Source organism: Eucalyptus grandis, chromosome 5, assembly GCF_016545825.1.
Source record: "Eucalyptus grandis isolate ANBG69807.140 chromosome 5, ASM1654582v1, whole genome shotgun sequence".
NCBI classification, from domain to species: domain Eukaryota; kingdom Viridiplantae; phylum Streptophyta; class Magnoliopsida; order Myrtales; family Myrtaceae; genus Eucalyptus; species Eucalyptus grandis.
The window spans coordinates 56,223,839-56,241,276 of NC_052616.1; the positions used below are offsets into that span (position 1 = coordinate 56,223,839).

Consider the following 17,438-nt stretch of genomic DNA (forward strand, 5'->3'; position numbering starts at 1 on the left):
TTTAACCTTTTCTTCATCAACCTATATACCATTAGCACTTACAACAAATCCTAGAAATACTAATTTGTTGGTAACAAAAGAGCACTTCTTTAGATTAACGTATAATTGCTTGGCCCTTAAAACCTGCAAGACAACTCGCACATGCTCAATATGGTCATCAGGACTTCGGCTATAAATTAAGATGTCATCGAAATAGACAACCACAAATCGACCAATAAAAGCACGCAAAACATGATTCATAAGTCGCATAAATGTGCTCGGTGCATTAGTTAATCCAAATGGCATTACTAACCACTCATATAATCCATACTTGGTCTTAAATGCAGTTTTCCATTCATCACCTTCTTTCATCCGAATTTGATGATAGCCACTTTTCAAATCGATCTTAGTGAAAACGCAAGAACCATGCAACTCATCCAACATGTCATCTAACCTAGGAATAGGATGTCGATACTTTACCGTAATATTATTGATTGCTCGGCAATTGACACACATTCGCCAAGTTCCATCCTTCTTTGGCAGTAACAAAACAAGGACGGCGCACGGGCTAACACTCTCTCACATACCCCCGCTCCAATAGTTTGCTAACTTGCTGCTGAAGTTCCTTTGTCTCCTCGGGATTGCTTCGATATGCGGGTCGATTAGGTAATAGCGCACCAGGAATCAAGTCAATTTGATGTTCTATGCCTCGAATCGGTGGTATCCCTCCAAGAAGTTCATCAGGAAAGACATCTTCAAATTTCTGCAATAAAGATACAACAGGACTAGGCAAACTTGGGTCAAGATCGTTAGTAGAAAATAAAACCTCCTTGTACACAAGTACAAGCATTGGTCGATCTAGAACTAAAGCTCTCCTCACTTCACTTGATTTTGCATAAAAATTATTTTGCCTCTTTTCTTTCCTCTCTTCTTTTCCCTCGGTTTTTACCACAATCTTTCTCTCGGCCTCTCCTTTTCCTTGCGTCTCAGACACACCACGCAAGCCCTCGAACTTCTCACCTTTTCTCTCTCTCTCGGCTTCTCGTTGTAACTTTAATTGATCTTGATACACCTCACTAGGTGTCATTGGTACCAAGGTATAAGTCTTTTGACTCATCATCAATGAATAATGATTAGTATACCCATCATGATGTACCTTTCGATCATATTGCCATGGTCTTCCAAGTAAGATATGACCCGCTTGCATAGGTACAACATCACACTTTACCTCGTCCTTATATCTCCCTATCTCAAATGGAATTCAAACTAACACGGGACCAATGTTTGCATCCCACATGTATCTAAGATACAATCAAACCATCCGGCTCCCCTACTCTCCGAGCATCTCGTACCCCAACTGGCATCACGAGGACCCTCCGGCATTCAGCCATTTAAGGCCACTGGGCAACCGGCCGTACCCTTCTAGCCAGGCATCGTCGGCTCACACCTCCGACGGCCTTCTCATTTATCTTAATTCTCATCTTCAATTATAGTTCAATTTTAACATGGCATGTGATGTGATGGCAATCAAGATCATATCCATCATTGAATTCATACATGCATCTCAAATCATTATCATACATGCAGCAAGACACTATCATCCAATCAATACAATTCATGGAGTCCATGCAATTTAAAATGGTCCATATTTCATGCATTTTCAAAGTTTACAAAATTCCAGCATGTACCATTTTTAGAAAATATTTAAATTGAATATCCATATGCTTCTCAAAATCATCATATCAAGGCATGTCATATACAAGACAATAAGATAGTAATTTCATGAAAAATACATGCCCAATAGAGTTCCACACAAAAGATATAATTCACACAAATACAGCATGACATTTCGGATAGAAATAGAATGTGCAGTTTTCGAAATAATTCGATTAAAATACCCGAGCGACCTCCGAAAATTATGAAATTTTACCAGGTTATATTTAAGACACTAAATTAGATTTTCCATGAAGACTTCTAGGCCAGATTCGTTTTAAATAATTTGCTATAGTCATCCGAAGCTCCTGGTTCTCTCACCGAAACGTCCAGTGTAGTCATCTCCGAAATACCTAGTTTTCACCCCTTTATTCGTCTTATTTTTCTCTGCAATTTGGATATATTTTACTTAAAGAGGTCCATGAAGTCTCGGGTGTCCTGTAGCGTGTCTCCAGATTTACCATCTTCAAGAGTAAGTCGATTCACTAGGCTACACTTACTCATTTTGCTTCAAATTTGAGTATGTTAGTATTTAGGATGTTCTATACAAGTTTCATGAAGAAGTTGAAGAGATATTCTTAGTAAAAATCGACATACAACCACAAATCTACCGAAAGGTCAGCAAAATCGTTCCAGATCTAGTGTCTTCATAGGATGAGGTTTTTGCCCCTTAAATCTCCACCTTTTTATCCCATATATTAGTATGTTGTAGTTTAATATGTTGGCTACAACTTTCATGAAGGAATAAAAGTCAAAATCCAACTCGAAACATGCATACAAGCCTTCACAAGATTCTGGGTCAGGCGGTTCACACGAAAACAGCAAGCATACTCAAGAACAAGTCACATTCTAGCTTCGGTTTTGTCTACCCTAACATCCGAAATCTACCACCAACAAATCACACATGCAAGACACACATGCAATAGTGGAAATCAGTCCCAACTTGCCTCAAAGACCAAGCGGACAGCGGCACACGAACGGCACACCGGCGACGAACGGACGGCGTGCGGGCGGCGACGGGCGAACTCCTCCTCCCTCTCGGCCTCACTCTCTCTCTCTCTCTCTCTCTGGCTAGGACGGTGGCCCTCAACCGGCCACTCTCTATCTTCCTCTCCCCTTTTATTTCCCCAAATCTCCATCATTGGCAATGATTATTTGCCTCTCCCCAAGCCAAAGCATGATTTACACTTGGCAATTTGAGAGAAACACATGGCCTTCTCCATGCAAGGATGGGCCTCATTCTCGGCTGGGCTTTGGGCCTTCAAATGGGCCGGTCAACAGCCCCTCCTTGGCTCCAATGGGCCGGCCATTCGGCCCTCCAAGATTCATGCTCTTGGGCCTAAGGCCCAACCTAATTCAAATCAATTTTAATTTTCTTTTTAAACACTAATTAAATCTTATTAAACTGAAGTACTATATAGTAAAATTAAATAACTAAACACTTAGAATTACAAACCTATGGATTCTAATTCATGGTGCACACGGCCAGAGGTAAGCCATCCTCTTCCAAGATCTATGCATTTAAACTCGGCCATAGATTTTAATACAAGACACTAATCGGAGCACCTCTAATGGCTAGCAAAGAATTTCAGGATGCCACATCATCCCCTTCCATTAATTACTAGCAACACCTAAACATCCATACTCATTATCTCCATTTAATGCATTTGACTCTTGTTCTTAAAGAAGATTAGCCTATCTAGCTTGGCCTCTAGGTCTTCTTAATAGGTTCATGACTCACCCTTTCTTAATGTACAACCATCCAAAATTTTATGATTACCTATACAAGGACAAGACTAATTTTGCCAAGTGTCCTACTTAGTCATCAAGTCTTAATTAACTACCTTCCAACAGTATTAAATGCACTAAGGGAAATATCTAAATTTGAAGGCCATCTCATTGGGCATGAATTAATTGAGTTTGATTGCAACCGACTACCTTATTTGACCCGAAATTTGTGCCTAAGCCATGATCGGATGAAGTTGGACACAACCAGGCATAACTAGCGAAATAGAGTTCGCACTCTTCATTTATCATGTAAAGAGCTCGAAGTTAAGGATGTTACATTAAGTATACTTCACTTTCTATGCAACTAGAGAATCTAGGGTCAAAGACTTAGTTACTATTTAATCAATTAATACATTTCCGTTACCTAATCTTGTTCATTTCAAGAAGATTTTTGTTGAGTAGTCTTGATTGATTTTAGACCTATCCATTAACATATGAGGTGATCATGTGGGTGCGTAGTCATTAAAATAACAATCAACAACCAAAGAAAACATTGAATAAATTACAAGGGAAAGCAAGCATCTAACTCTAAGAAATAAATAAATCTCAATCCTAACTAGGCAAAAGAGAAGCCATGGTCATCATGTAGAAAGTGCGCAATCAAGAGCATTCTTCTTTATGGATGTTGACATCTGATTTTTAGTAGATGCGTCAAAAGATAAAAAAAACCGATATTTGGGATTCCGATCTCGACAAAGCCCATTTCTCAACTAAATAATTTGGTTTTCCATTTCTGTCGATTGCATTATCAAATTTAATAATTTTCTTATTCATTTCTAAGAAAAATCTGAAAAATCATCTAGTTGACTTTCAAGTTAACTTTTTGATCAACCCTTTAATCAAAAGTTAACCCCAAATAAAAAATTGATTTTTCATCTAAAAAGATGTCAAATAACCTTAATTTCACTTTAGTTGGGTCAATTTAAAAATATATATATTTGACTCAAAAATCAATATTTTAGAAAAAAAATCAATTGAATGGTTAACTTTTGGTCAAAATTTTGACTAAAAAAATTGAAAAAATTGAAAATTCTCAAAATAATTTGTTTTAATGTCAGTTTCATTTTTGTATAAATTTTTTTTACAAAATTCAATTAAGAACCTTGTTTTTCTGAATTTTTTTAGTTTTAAGTTCTAAATTGACCAAAAAATAAAATTACTTTTTGTTTTAGTCATAAATGAGTGTAGTTCCTTTTACAACATTTGGTTTAGGGACTATTTCTATTCCACTTGTTCATTCGATTTCGGGAATTGTCATGTTGAGAGGCGAATTACCATTTTAAGCCCCAATTAGGGGGTCAAAATCGATTTTTCATAATTTGCAAATGGACAATTATTTTCTACTTATTTTCTTAGGATAAGTCCAAATCCGGGTTAATTTCGAGAAATTAACATGAGAACTTTCAAATTTGAGAGATTTCGCTCTTTTGAATGTAAGAAAATTGAGCCGTCGAGTGTTAATTGAAGAAATTTAGATTGACCCATTTAAGACTATCCTTTCCCCTTCAAACAAAAAATGTAGGTCCTGACACCCGGCAAATCCCACCTATGTTGATTAGCGCCCCAAAGAAAGCCCATTAGATCCTACAACCTACAGGTATAGTTTTAACAACATCGAAGCCCAACTAGTTTTACAAGTGAAGAAATGTACAGTCTAGTGGGTTAGTTAACAAACAATTCAATTTGATTATAGACAAGAGAAGAAGTATTGAGCCTTATAGAAGCACCACAATGTACAAATGCGTCAAATTACAATGGATCGGTGTATGATTTAGGCTCAATTAGTAACACGTAAGAAAAATCGTAATAACTATGATGGATAATATGTGGAAAGTCTTCTTTTAAATTCACACGACCCCATTTGAGCAATTAAGAACGTATTATCCAAATACATAGATTTTTGCTTATGGCTCATGAAAATTCATGGCGAAATGCCAAGCAATTTCACTGCGAGACGATCCTTGAAGAAGGATTTCAGTCATGCCACCATTCACTAGGGGTACAATTCAGTAATTGACATGCTACTGGTGGATTCCTTCTATTCAAGCTCGTTCATTGGGGCAAGCTTACTTTGGATGAAGAAAGCTGGATGTTGAGGCAATGGTGGGGTAATGGAATTACTATTGAACATGAGAACTACTATGGCCATGGTGGGTCTAATAGTAAGATCTCCTTGAATGCATAGTAAGAAAATGTGCAAGCATTGAAACGCTTGAATATGGAACTATGATAGCTGCGTCCAACACTTGCAAGGGTGTGCCCTCCCTCCATTGATTCCACACCTGCAAGAATAAGTTCAGAAAATCATCACAGGATTGTCACACTGATTCAATGACTCCTCATGCAAGACATTTGAATTTTGTAGAAAATCACATATGAACAAGGAACATAACAAAAGCCATAAGTATTTTTACATGCTAAAATGACTAAGTTTTTACAAAGGAATTTCAATTTCACTTGACCAAAATTACAAAGAGTGCAGTGCCAATATTTGTTGCAATAGCATGGTAAAACTCACATAACTAGCAAGATATTCAGCCCTGTCCAATTGGTGGTTGAAGTTACTCCTCTTACCACTGATCTGTAGAAGTAGTATGCCAAAGCTATAAACATCGGATTTCGCTGAGAACTCTCAATGCATTGCATATTTTGGAGACAAGTAACCACTGCAAAAACGAACATTAGTCACATGTAAATTAGGATTTAGATTCGGATCATGTAGCATCCTTAAATAGATCAAATGAGCAAGTCCAGCATCCAATCACAAAGTCAAATTTATTCAAACACTAAGACTTACAGAGTCATTACAATTTTATCTGTGTTAGCCTAAGTTTAATCAACTCCAAAAACTCTATGCCATACCAAAATATGAAATTTTCGGGTTCATTTCACTGTCTAACAAGATATTGCTATATTTTAGGTCATGATGGATGATCTAGAGACAAGAATCTTCATGTAGATAGAGTATTTCTAGAGCAATCCCAGATAGTAATTTATAACGTAAGGACCAATCCAATTGTCCCCCTTTTTTTTCGAGATATGCATCGTTCACCAAAATTAGTTAATGTTCTAGGATGTGGTACCTATTCAAAAACTCAAGGTGAAACTCATCACACAATATCAAAATATAGTTAGGGTGCATTTGGTTGGACATTTGGGAATAACCATTAGGAAAATGCAAATGACTTTAAGTTGAAAGGACTTTTTAGAATGCAAATTGTGTTTGTTAATTTGTAATCTAAAAGTTCATTGTGAATTACTTTTGAGCAAAATAGTGTTTGGAGAGATTATATTTACAACAGATTTTTGTGATTAAAAAAAAAAAAAAAGAAAAAAATATTCATCAAAAGAAAAAAAAATTGATTGACAAGGGTAGGCGATTGCCAGTGATTGAAATCTATTGCCAATGGCCAACATCTGACTCAAGTAGCCTTGAAGACAATCGGGGAGGGCCACCTGGGGTCAGGCGACCCCTAGCGAGGGTCATCGGAGGTTGGTTGACCCAGATCTGGGGCGATGAGGTCACGCAACCTCCGGTGACCCCATTGCGACCCAAATCTGGGGTGGCAAGGTTGCACAACCTCTGGTGACCCAGCCGTGACCAAATTTGGATTGTGGTTGGGTCATCCAAGGTTGCACAACACAAATCTAGGGCAGTGAGGTCATGTGACCTAGATCCGGGTCGCGGCAAGGTCTCCGGTGACCTAGATTTGGGTCTCGACAAGGTCAGCGACCCAGAGCTCACCGCGATCCAGATGGCGCGGTGGTCACGCCACCCCCCGGTGACGGTTGCCTGCACCGTGACCACGTCAACCTCTATCTAGCCGTTGCCGGTTGCTCATAGCCCCGCGCAACACATCGGTCGACCTCAATAGAGATGAAGATGAATAGTCCAATGACGAGGTGGCAAAACTGGAAAATAGAGTGAGTAAGAATAGTTTTGGAAGAAAATAAAAATAGGAACAACACACCTACTTGTATGCCGAGAAAGCTGAAAGCCTAAAGCACCCTCAAACCTACCTTGGGCTTTTAGACTTTAGAATGTCAACTTTGGCCTAATGGGTATTTCAATTTTTTTTCCAAACACTCAATACTTGGCCCAAAGGGCTTTAAGTGTCCAAAGTGCCTTGTAAATGGCACCCCCAAACGCACCCTTACTCTCATTCATCAAATGTAGCTCAAGAAAAACTAATAATCAATTGAAAGAACAAAAAAAATAAAAAAAATTCAAGGTTTCTGCAGCTAGTGAAATTTTGAACATTTTATTTCAAGCAATTGTACATTAAGCACATAAAAAGGTTAAACTGCAACATATGAAATAAGAAATAATCAAAGTTTATATTTGGCACAAACTCATAAGCAAGTAGTTTTCATTTCTCTCCAAGCAAGATTAGAGTAGTTGAACAAGGTTTCTGTGTTGAAGCTTTGCAACTAATAGAACTCCGTTCTTAAATTCTTCATCACCTCATCTTGAGCTTTAAGATAGCATTTTCATTGCAATTTGTTGTCCTCTAGGAAGTCTACCCTAAATGATTTTGTGTCTTCATTTAATTCCTTATCACAACTTCTTAGAAGCTAACATAAGAAGGCTTTACATGTTTTTTTCTTCAACATCATTATGTTCAATACAATTTATATGTAAAGCATTTTGAATTGTTTCTAACAGTTTATAATACTTACCGGGAAAACTTCACCAAATCCACTTTCACCCAACTTTTTTTCATGAGAGAAATCATTTGTTGTAGCCTGTGTTGTAGCCAAATCAAACTGCAAGGACTCCACGGTGGTAAGTTCATTTGCACCAACATTACAAAACAACTCAATTTATTTAAAAATTAAAATAATAATGTTGCTTTTTATAAATAGTAATGGATTTAGAGTTGCCAATGCTTGCGGACATTTATCACAATGAAGAGCACCAGTTAAACTGGCATGTTGTGTCTCCCTACCCTAGGCACCCTAGGCAATCTTTCCTCTCTAGATCGGTCATGAAGAAAAGCAAAAAGAAATAAAATCATCAATACTAAAGGAAACAAACGGGATGAATCTTGTATCACGGTCACTTCTTCATGCTAAGGGTGGTGCTCATTGTGGTGCAAATGCTACCCATTCTTGGTGGGAATCCTTAACGGTTAGAACTATTTTGAGGCCTCATTTTAAGGTTAGTAATGGTGACTTTATATCGTCAAATAAAGAAAAGAGTTGTCTGAACGTTTGTTATTTCCTTTTCTTCGACAAATTCTTCTTTTCCTTTTCTTATCTTTTGCTTCTTCTCAATTCCATGAGTAATGCCACTACCCTCCTCCTTTTGTGATAAGAAGGCGAGCTTGAGCAAAGATGGGCTGATGAAATGCAGAATCGAAATATCGATAATGCGAGGCACGGAAATAAGGCGAGGACCGTGTGAGTTGTGGTGGAGGGGGGAGGGGGAGAGAGAGGATGATCCCAAAATATTTTTAATAAGTTGCTGTTGGTTAAGCCATCACTTCAGGTGTAAAAGAGAATAAGATAAATGGTGACCAGTGAGAATGGTCCCCCATTGGCGTAGTACGGGGGTCATTTACATGGTCAATTGCGTGACTTGCATTCTCACGTTCAGCGATCACGTTGGTCAAAGACAGCGCTTGATGGCCCTTCGAACTCTAAACTTTCTGTGGCCTTTGAAGATCGAGAAATTAAGGAAATATGCGTGTAAAGTCGCTTTGCCTTACTATCATAATCAACCACCAACCATCATAATTGAGTAAAGAAGTCGGAGATGCAAAGGAATATATTTGGAGATGACATTCAAGACCTCGATTTCTAATGAATATGATGGAAATAAAGCGTGCAGATTATATTATCACATATCATGAAAATACTTTGAGAAAATCATGACAATGAAGTGAAACTCTAGTCCTTTCTAATTAATCATTTCTTCAGATGAGGAAGAACTTCCATTCGTCTATCCAATAAAACCACATATACATATGAATAGATTAATATACGACCATCGTTATCGAGAGGATCAAAACATAATTAGCCTCAACGAGAAGACACCATATTTGCTCGTTGTTCATTGATGATCACCGAAATTCAGCCCCAATGATAGACCTCCCGGTGGATTTGTCCGATTCCAGTCTCCCAGTCCTGCCGGAGCAGAAAGCCGGTTGTTGGGGCAATTCAAGAGTAATGGAGTGGCTGTTCAACTCATGGACTATGTCCGCCATTGTGGGTCTACGATTTGGATCTTCCTGAGCACATAGCAAACCAATTTTGAGGCATCTAGAAACTTCGGCCACTGAATACGTCTCTCCAATGGCGGGATCTAACACCAACAAGGCATACCGTCTCTCCAGTTTTTCCAGGCCTGAAAATAGTTCATTGAAAAAACTTCTCAAGACATCGAATTTGCTTAGTTTAACCATTTTCATTTTAGTTAAGGAGTTGATTTGTGCAACTTACGTAGCAAGCAATACCTTCGCCTTTGTCAACCTGGTTGAAAAAACTATTCTTCTTATCAATAATGAGCTCTAGAAGTAGGACACCAAAACTATAGATATCAGACTTCACTGAGAATTGCCCATTCATTGCATACTCAGGTGACATGTAGCCACTACAAACCATTATATATCAATAATATAAGCATAACTAAGCATAAAAAGCAAAGAACAAAGCACAACAACACTTACTAAGTCCCACCAATTCTTTCAGTGATTGCTAGTGTTTGGTCGATCCCGAAAATCCTTGCCATGCCAAAATCGGAAATCTTGGGGTTCATTTCACTATCCAACAATATACTGCTTGATTTCATATCACGATGGATGATTCCAATTTGAGAGTCCTCATGTAGATAGTGCATTCCTCGAGCAATCTCACATGCTATGTTGTAACGTGTCGACCAATTCAAGTGCTCGCTTTTTTCAAGATCTGCATGAATGCACAATTGAAATGTAGGTTACTTTTGGTTGATAAATCCTCTTGAATGTATTCTATGCAAGGAACTAACTTTAGGTTGCAAAAGATAGGAAAAATTCAACATAATATGAGGCTAATCACATATTCGCCTCAACATAAAAAGCAATAGCTTAGTAAAATCTCAAAAAGATGATGTACCAAATAAAAAAGTAGTCAAGACTTTTATTCTGCACAAACTCATAGACAAGCAGTTTTTCTTCACCCTCTAAGCAAAACTGGAGCAGCTGCACAATGTTTTGATGTTGAAGCTTCAGTAGCAACATGACTTCGTTCTTAAATTCTTGGAAACCTTGTCTAGAGCTTTGAGATAGTTGCTTCACAGCTATTAGTAGTCCATTAAGAAGCGTACCCTAGAAGGTTAGTAATTTTATGTTTACACCTAAGTGTCTTCTGACCACAACTTTTCAAAGTGACCAAATCAATGATCTTCAAGTTTTTTTCTTTGAGAAAACGATGAACTTGAATCTATGGAGAATTTCGGGCAAAGAACAAAACTAAGAGAGAAAGTCGGTTGATAAGTTTTTTCTTTGTTTTGACTAGGCTCTTTCTCCAAAAATACAGAGATTGTCAAGAGAGAGGGAAAATCAGGAAAATTACTAAAAAAATCGTAAACCTATTACAATTGTATTAATTTAGCCATAAACATTTTTGTGTTACTTAAATCCTAAACATTTTGTAATTGTGTCAATTTAGTCTATCTCGATCAAAATTGGCGACACTAATGTGGCTACCGACCAAGATGGGAGATAATTTTTTAAAAATAATTTATTTTTTTGAATTATTTAATTAATTTTTCTTTTTTTCCTTTTTTTTTTTTTTTTTTTCCTCCTCCCTCCTCCTTCCTTTGGCTCGACGACTAGCCGAGGGGAGAGCTAGCCGGTCGTTGAATTGGATCAGCTGGGTGAGCCCTTGTTAGATTTGGCGAGGGCTCGCTCGCTAGGGGATAGGTGAGCTCACCCTCTCCCAGCAACAACAAGGTGAGTCATTGCACAAACTATTGATTCACATTATTAAAATGAATCTTTTCGTACTTGAAAAGGAAAATATCAAAACCAAAGAGATAATATCAGGCATGAGAGTCCCTAAACATGGGGAAAGCCCGTCAAAGATTTCAGAATGATTGTGCACTTGTAACATAAAAAATGAAAATCGTGCTTCAAAGTCTATGGGAGACTTTTGGGTTGTTTAGGAGGACAAGTTAGCTTATTTGCCAAATCAATTAATAAATATGAATTTCCTTTTCTTATCTTCCATTAAAAAGATCTCAGCTTATTGTTTTGTTTTTTAATTGATTGAATGCAATTTGGTGTAGCAGTTACGGAGTGGACATATGTATGAAGAGGTGGATGAATCAAGTTCGGTAATTCCTTACCACAATTTAAAATGGAAAAAAAAAATTATAGGTTCGATTTCCTCGTGACGTGTTTCTTCCCAAAAAGGAAAAAAAAAATAGACAAGAAAAATAAAACCTTCATCATAATCGATTAGTGGATTTTTAAAAACTTTTGTATTAGGTTACTCTAAATATTACCATCTCAAGTATCATGTTTGAAGCCATATAACTCCTCTCTATCACGCATGCACTTGGTTAAATATAGAATGGTGTCCACTGGATAAATTAGTCTTTACAATAATGATTGGAGTTACCCAAGAAAAGATCAATGAAGTTAGAGCTGTAGTTCCCTAAACGAGCTAACGCTACTAGAAAAAACCTTACCAAAACGTCAAAATCAGTCCTAAACTCTCATTATAGACGACTCGTAGATCATCAACTATCCTTGGTGAGGGTTTTGCGAAACCTATCATCATGACGGAGACGGTTTTACTTCCCATTCCTAGAGGATATCAATTATATGCTCGTCCCATCAACTGCACGATAAAAAAGATCGATGGAGATAATCTAATTTAATAACAGGACAACTAACTAAAAAGTTAAATCAATTAATCAAAGAACTATGAAGACACAACTACAACAAATGTATTCCTAATTTTCACAAGAGGAAGTGAATTCACAAAGCAAGCAGATAACCTCTATCTTGAGCTATAGATTACTATCAAAGAATACAAAGACTCTCTCCTCTTTTTTCTTTTTTTTGGGTCGAACAAATTGCTTTCATTTCTTCAACTAACAATTTCCAAACAACGAAGAAGTACTTTTTGAACAAAGGATGGCTCAAAAGGGTTGAGGTGGGTTAGACAACCAATTACAAAGGGAGGGCTTCAATTGTTTGGGTCTTGACAACCCAATCAGCTAACTAATTAGCCTCATGATAATGGAGGACAACTTGGATTTCCCAAAGATGGGATAGACTACATTTGCATTCCGCAATAAAGGCCTGCAAATCCCAGTCCCATCCATGTCGATTAGCGCCTTAGAAAAAGCCTATAAGAGATGGAGCACCAACGGCTTATAGGTATAGTTTTAACAACACCGAAAACCAACTAGTTTCATAGGTGAACATATGTACAGTTGTCGCAATCGAACCTTTTTGTTTGGACGGAAACGGATGATAGATTTAGGGGTATTGCCTAAAGGCGGGTCTATAGCCCTCGATTACGCGCGAGCTCTTCCAAGCTCATACCTCACGCGACATTGAAGTATTTGATGTTAAGTCAAATTGGCATTATAAGGATTTTCAAATAAGGTGCGACCATTATAGGGTCTGCTAGAAATTGAGCGAGGAATGATAGTATACTTCACTACGCAACTAGAAAATCTAGCGCTGATGACTTTGTTATATTATTTGATCAATCAGTATCCTTTTGGTATCTAATCTTATTCATTTCAAGAAAATGTTTGTCAAGCAATATGAATTGATTTTTAACTAATCAACTAATATGTGACATGATTATACGGGTGCACAATCATTAAAATAACAATCAACAATCATGGAACAAGGAACAACTAAATAAATTGCAATGAAAGGCAAAAATCTAATGCAACAAAATAGGAAGCATGGCATTCCTAACTAGGCTAAAGGAAAGCCATAATCAACATATTAAAAGTGTGCAATCGAGAGCACCAATCTTTAAAAAAAAAAAAATCAAACCTTATTGGAAAGCCCTAAAAATTTGTTCACTTTTAAACACAATGTTTTATCAAAGATTTTCGTACATTTTAAGAGGAAACTACTCAAAAACTAATATTTAAGCTTTTTCCTAATTTCTGAAAAATATAAATTATTTTTAAAAATTATTTTTATTTTTTATTGTTTAATTTTTTAAAGATATTTTATAAACAATATTTTTATTCCAAAAATAGGGACGAGGGCCGGGCCTTGGGGCCTAGCCAAAAATGGGCTGCCATCTGGAATTTTTAATTATCAAAAATCTACATGATTCGCTTTAAGCCGAGATCGAGTTACATGGAGGACAAGGACAATTTTGCTATTTACTTTGTGGTGAGTTCTCCATCCACACTCTATTTATGTTTATGAATAAGGCGTGGGATGAGGCACAACTTTTTCTTTAGCTTTGTTTCTCTAGTTTAGACTTTCTCTATCTCTTCTTTGGTTACCATCAGAATCTTCTACTGGCAAACTATGGAATAGATCTGTCAATCTTTATTTGTAAAATATTTTAAGATTATGTTTGGATGTGGGTGCCTGCATTCAAATGGGCCCAAATGAAAAGATATATGAAACCTTGACATACAAAAGCTTCTCTTTTGGATTTATTTCTTTGTAATGTGTCTTCAAAAGGCTGAGTTGGTTATGGCGGTCCATTCATTTTGTTCTTTTGTGGTAGTCAGGTGGTAGATATATGCTTTAAATTATTTGAAAATCTACATCAGTTAATAGAATTGCTTCTAAGGTCAATAAATTAATTCTTATATACTATAAATAAGGTTGAAGGTGTTATGGGCATTAGTCAATAGATTGTTTTATTAGGTTGCTCTATAATTCTTATAGCCTACGAGTACTGTAATAAGTTGAAGGTAGATTGGGCATAATAAAACCATATAATTGAACATAGAGTTGTGAGAATCGGGGTTCTAATTGTATCCATTTAATTTTATTTGTTATTGGTATATTTACATTTGTTGAATTAAACCCTTTTGCATTTAATGCAAGTGATTACATGTGCTGTGCTATCTCTAGTGATTCACCCATCAACACACCATCATATCATTAATAGGATTTGCTCGGCCTTTTGTGTTTATCTTGAAGCTATTTCAATGCTACCCTCGCTCCGTGTCATGCAAAATACAAAGGTATTGCAATGGCCAAATCTTGTAATGACGATATGCGTGGAAAATATCTATGTCAATCGAAATCAATTGTAAAAGGACCTCTACTTCTTATCTGCTGGTCACTTGCACTTCTGGAGATAGTTTCATGCCTGATGCCTCTTCATTCAGTTGATATCTTCATTTTGCATGTTTAAGTAGCAATTTTGCAACCTTTTTTTTATTTCTTTTTGAAAAATTCAAAAGATTGCTTTCCTTTTTCTTTTGCCACTCGCTCCTTTACTTTGAATCTCTGGCTATTTCTATTGTGTATTCATGTCAGCCGGGTCTAAGAATGCTCATTTGTGAACTACAATTTCTTTTTATTTGCTCTGTCCTGCAAAGTTGGTGTTTTGCAATCACTCCAATGCATACACATCTCTAGTGTGTTGGCTTATACTATGCTAACAGGAAATTCCCATGGGTTTTTTGCTGCATAGCTTTCTCAAACATTGGTCTTATGTAAATGTTGATAGCACATCTATTGGCTTTTTTTCTTCTATGTTACTGAGTTTGTACCACTCTTTATAATTTTGGGGTACTCAACACATAAAGGAAAGGAGGAAGAAATAATTAAAAAATAAAAAAGAACCTGTTGAAACTTGGAACCGACCCCAGAACCTGTGACAGGGTAGGTTCCAGGTTCTTAGTTCTGACGCATAGGTTCCAGGTTCCAAAAAATGAGGAACCTGTACTCGAGGTTAGGTTCCAGGTTCCAGGTGGAACCTGTAAGGAACCGGGAACCGCTCACCCCTACTCAAAAGGACAATATCAAAGCACCAGGCAAAGCCAACGGAAAGTTTTAAGAGATCCGAACTCTTATGGAAATGAAATTTTTAGCTGAAAAAGCACTAAATAATCAAGAACAATCTTGCACTGAACAGAAGAAATTCAAATGCCTATTAAACAAGTCATATTTCAAGACTAAATTGGATGGACTTTGTTCAGGCATTTCTTCGAACATGTAGTGGGCAACGAGTTGGATAGCAAATAGGGACCTACCCGTAGCTCAAATTCACACCCAAACTTAAGAGAAATCAGCAAGCAACATTCAAACTTAAAAAAAGCCAAACGAAGAAAAACCGACTCGTTTGGTATCTAATCTTGTTCATTTCATAAAGATGTTTGTCAGGTGATCTAGATTGATTTTAAACTTATGCGCTAATATATGAGGTGATTATGTGGTTGCGCAATCATTAATATAACAATCAGCAATTAAGGGAGCATTGAATAAATTGCAAGGCAAAACAATAATCTAGCACTAAGAAATAAGAAAATGTCATTCCTAGCAAATCGATATATTGAGAGCATGCAATCAATTAATAATTGAAATAGCAAAGCGCGAGCAACCTAGCACTCATCTTTAAAAACATTTATGCCTTATTATAAGGCCCTAAGGGCTTGTTTAATTTTGGGCAAAAAAAAAAAACTTTTAAGGATATTCACACACTTTAAGAGAAAACTATCCAAAAATATATTTTTAAGCTTTTCTATTTTAGAAAAATAATAATTTTTTGAAATTTTTAATTAAAAATAATTTTTAGTCTAAAAATAGGGACCAGGGCTAGGCCCTCCAATGTGGACCGCAATTGGTCTTGTGAAACAAGGCTCATGGCACAATTGGACTTTCAAATTGAGCCATCCTTTCAAAAGACCTAAGCCCAGCTCATTAAGGAACTAACTCAGCCAAACCAAATCATACTAAGCTAAGCCCAAGCTTACCAAGGGCCACAATGAACCCAAATTCGAAATCATTAAAAGTCCAAATTTTGGGTGAGGACACTCCTAGTGTTAAAACTTGGCACTGATAGATACATAAGTACTAAAACTTTTAAAATGTACACTTAAGTGTTAAAATAAAAAAATAAATGAACACTTAAGTGGCAACGATTAGAATTTTTGGCCAAATGGCTTACGTGGAATTTTCCGTCAAGAATTTTAGATAATGTGACATTTTTTCAAATAAAAATTATCCACGTGATGTCAACGTGGTTAGATAAGCCCAAAACGAAGGAAATTGAAGAGGGCCTCTGCAACCCTCACTGCCGCCACCTCACCATTGTTGCAAAGGGTCAGTGACGGTGGAGTGAGGGTCAACCGGTGTCACGCCCCAATCCTCAGGCACGTGCACATCCCTTACCTTTGGTCAATTTTATAATGCGATATTCCAGGACTATGTATCGCCGACCTTTTCATTTATTAAGCACATGCGGAAGCAGTTATAAATCCCCAGACAATAAATACGATGAGATAGAAAAACAAAGCCATATTTTTCATATTGAAACTTATAACCAAACTTTTATACAAAACACAAACCAGAGTACTTCACAACTTTTTACTCTATCTCTATTCACATCAAAATGGAGATCTCAATAGAAGATGGAATCTCAGTCCATCCGGGTCATACTCAAGATCTCTCTTGGGATCATCTTCTTCTTCCAAAAATCCTTCTCCTTAGGTTTCACCTCCGAGTTATCCTTCTCAGACTCCTCCTCCTCAGCTCCTCATCGAGGTCCAGAAATTTTTTCCCCAAACCGGGATGAGACTATGTCTTAGCGAGTTCTACCCCACTAAGGCCTGATTAGTAAACCATTACACTATAGGCTGCCTAAACAAGCACAGGGCAGAGGACTTACCTTGGCCTCAGATTCCACCTGCATATTAGCACAGTTCAGTAGACACCCAAACAATCACATCACAGATCGATATCTCGATTAATCGATTCAGTCGATCACACGCCAACAAAACCACTCACGGTCATTTCCATTCAATC

The 17,438-nt window shown here is 37.0% G+C and overlaps 1 protein-coding gene across 1 annotated transcript; it reads right to left on the bottom strand.

The window, feature by feature from the left end:
- Positions 1–9,545: 9,545 nt before the first annotated feature.
- Positions 9,546–10,321, bottom strand: LOC120294057 (putative cysteine-rich receptor-like protein kinase 35). The gene is made up of 3 exons (XM_039313936.1): positions 10,152–10,321; positions 9,939–10,075; positions 9,546–9,829 (listed from the first exon to the last, which is right to left on the bottom strand). The coding sequence occupies exons 1-3, from the start codon at positions 10,319–10,321 to the stop codon at positions 9,546–9,548; spliced, it is 591 nt and encodes a 196-aa protein (XP_039169870.1).
- Between the last annotated feature and the right edge of the window lie 7,117 nt (positions 10,322–17,438).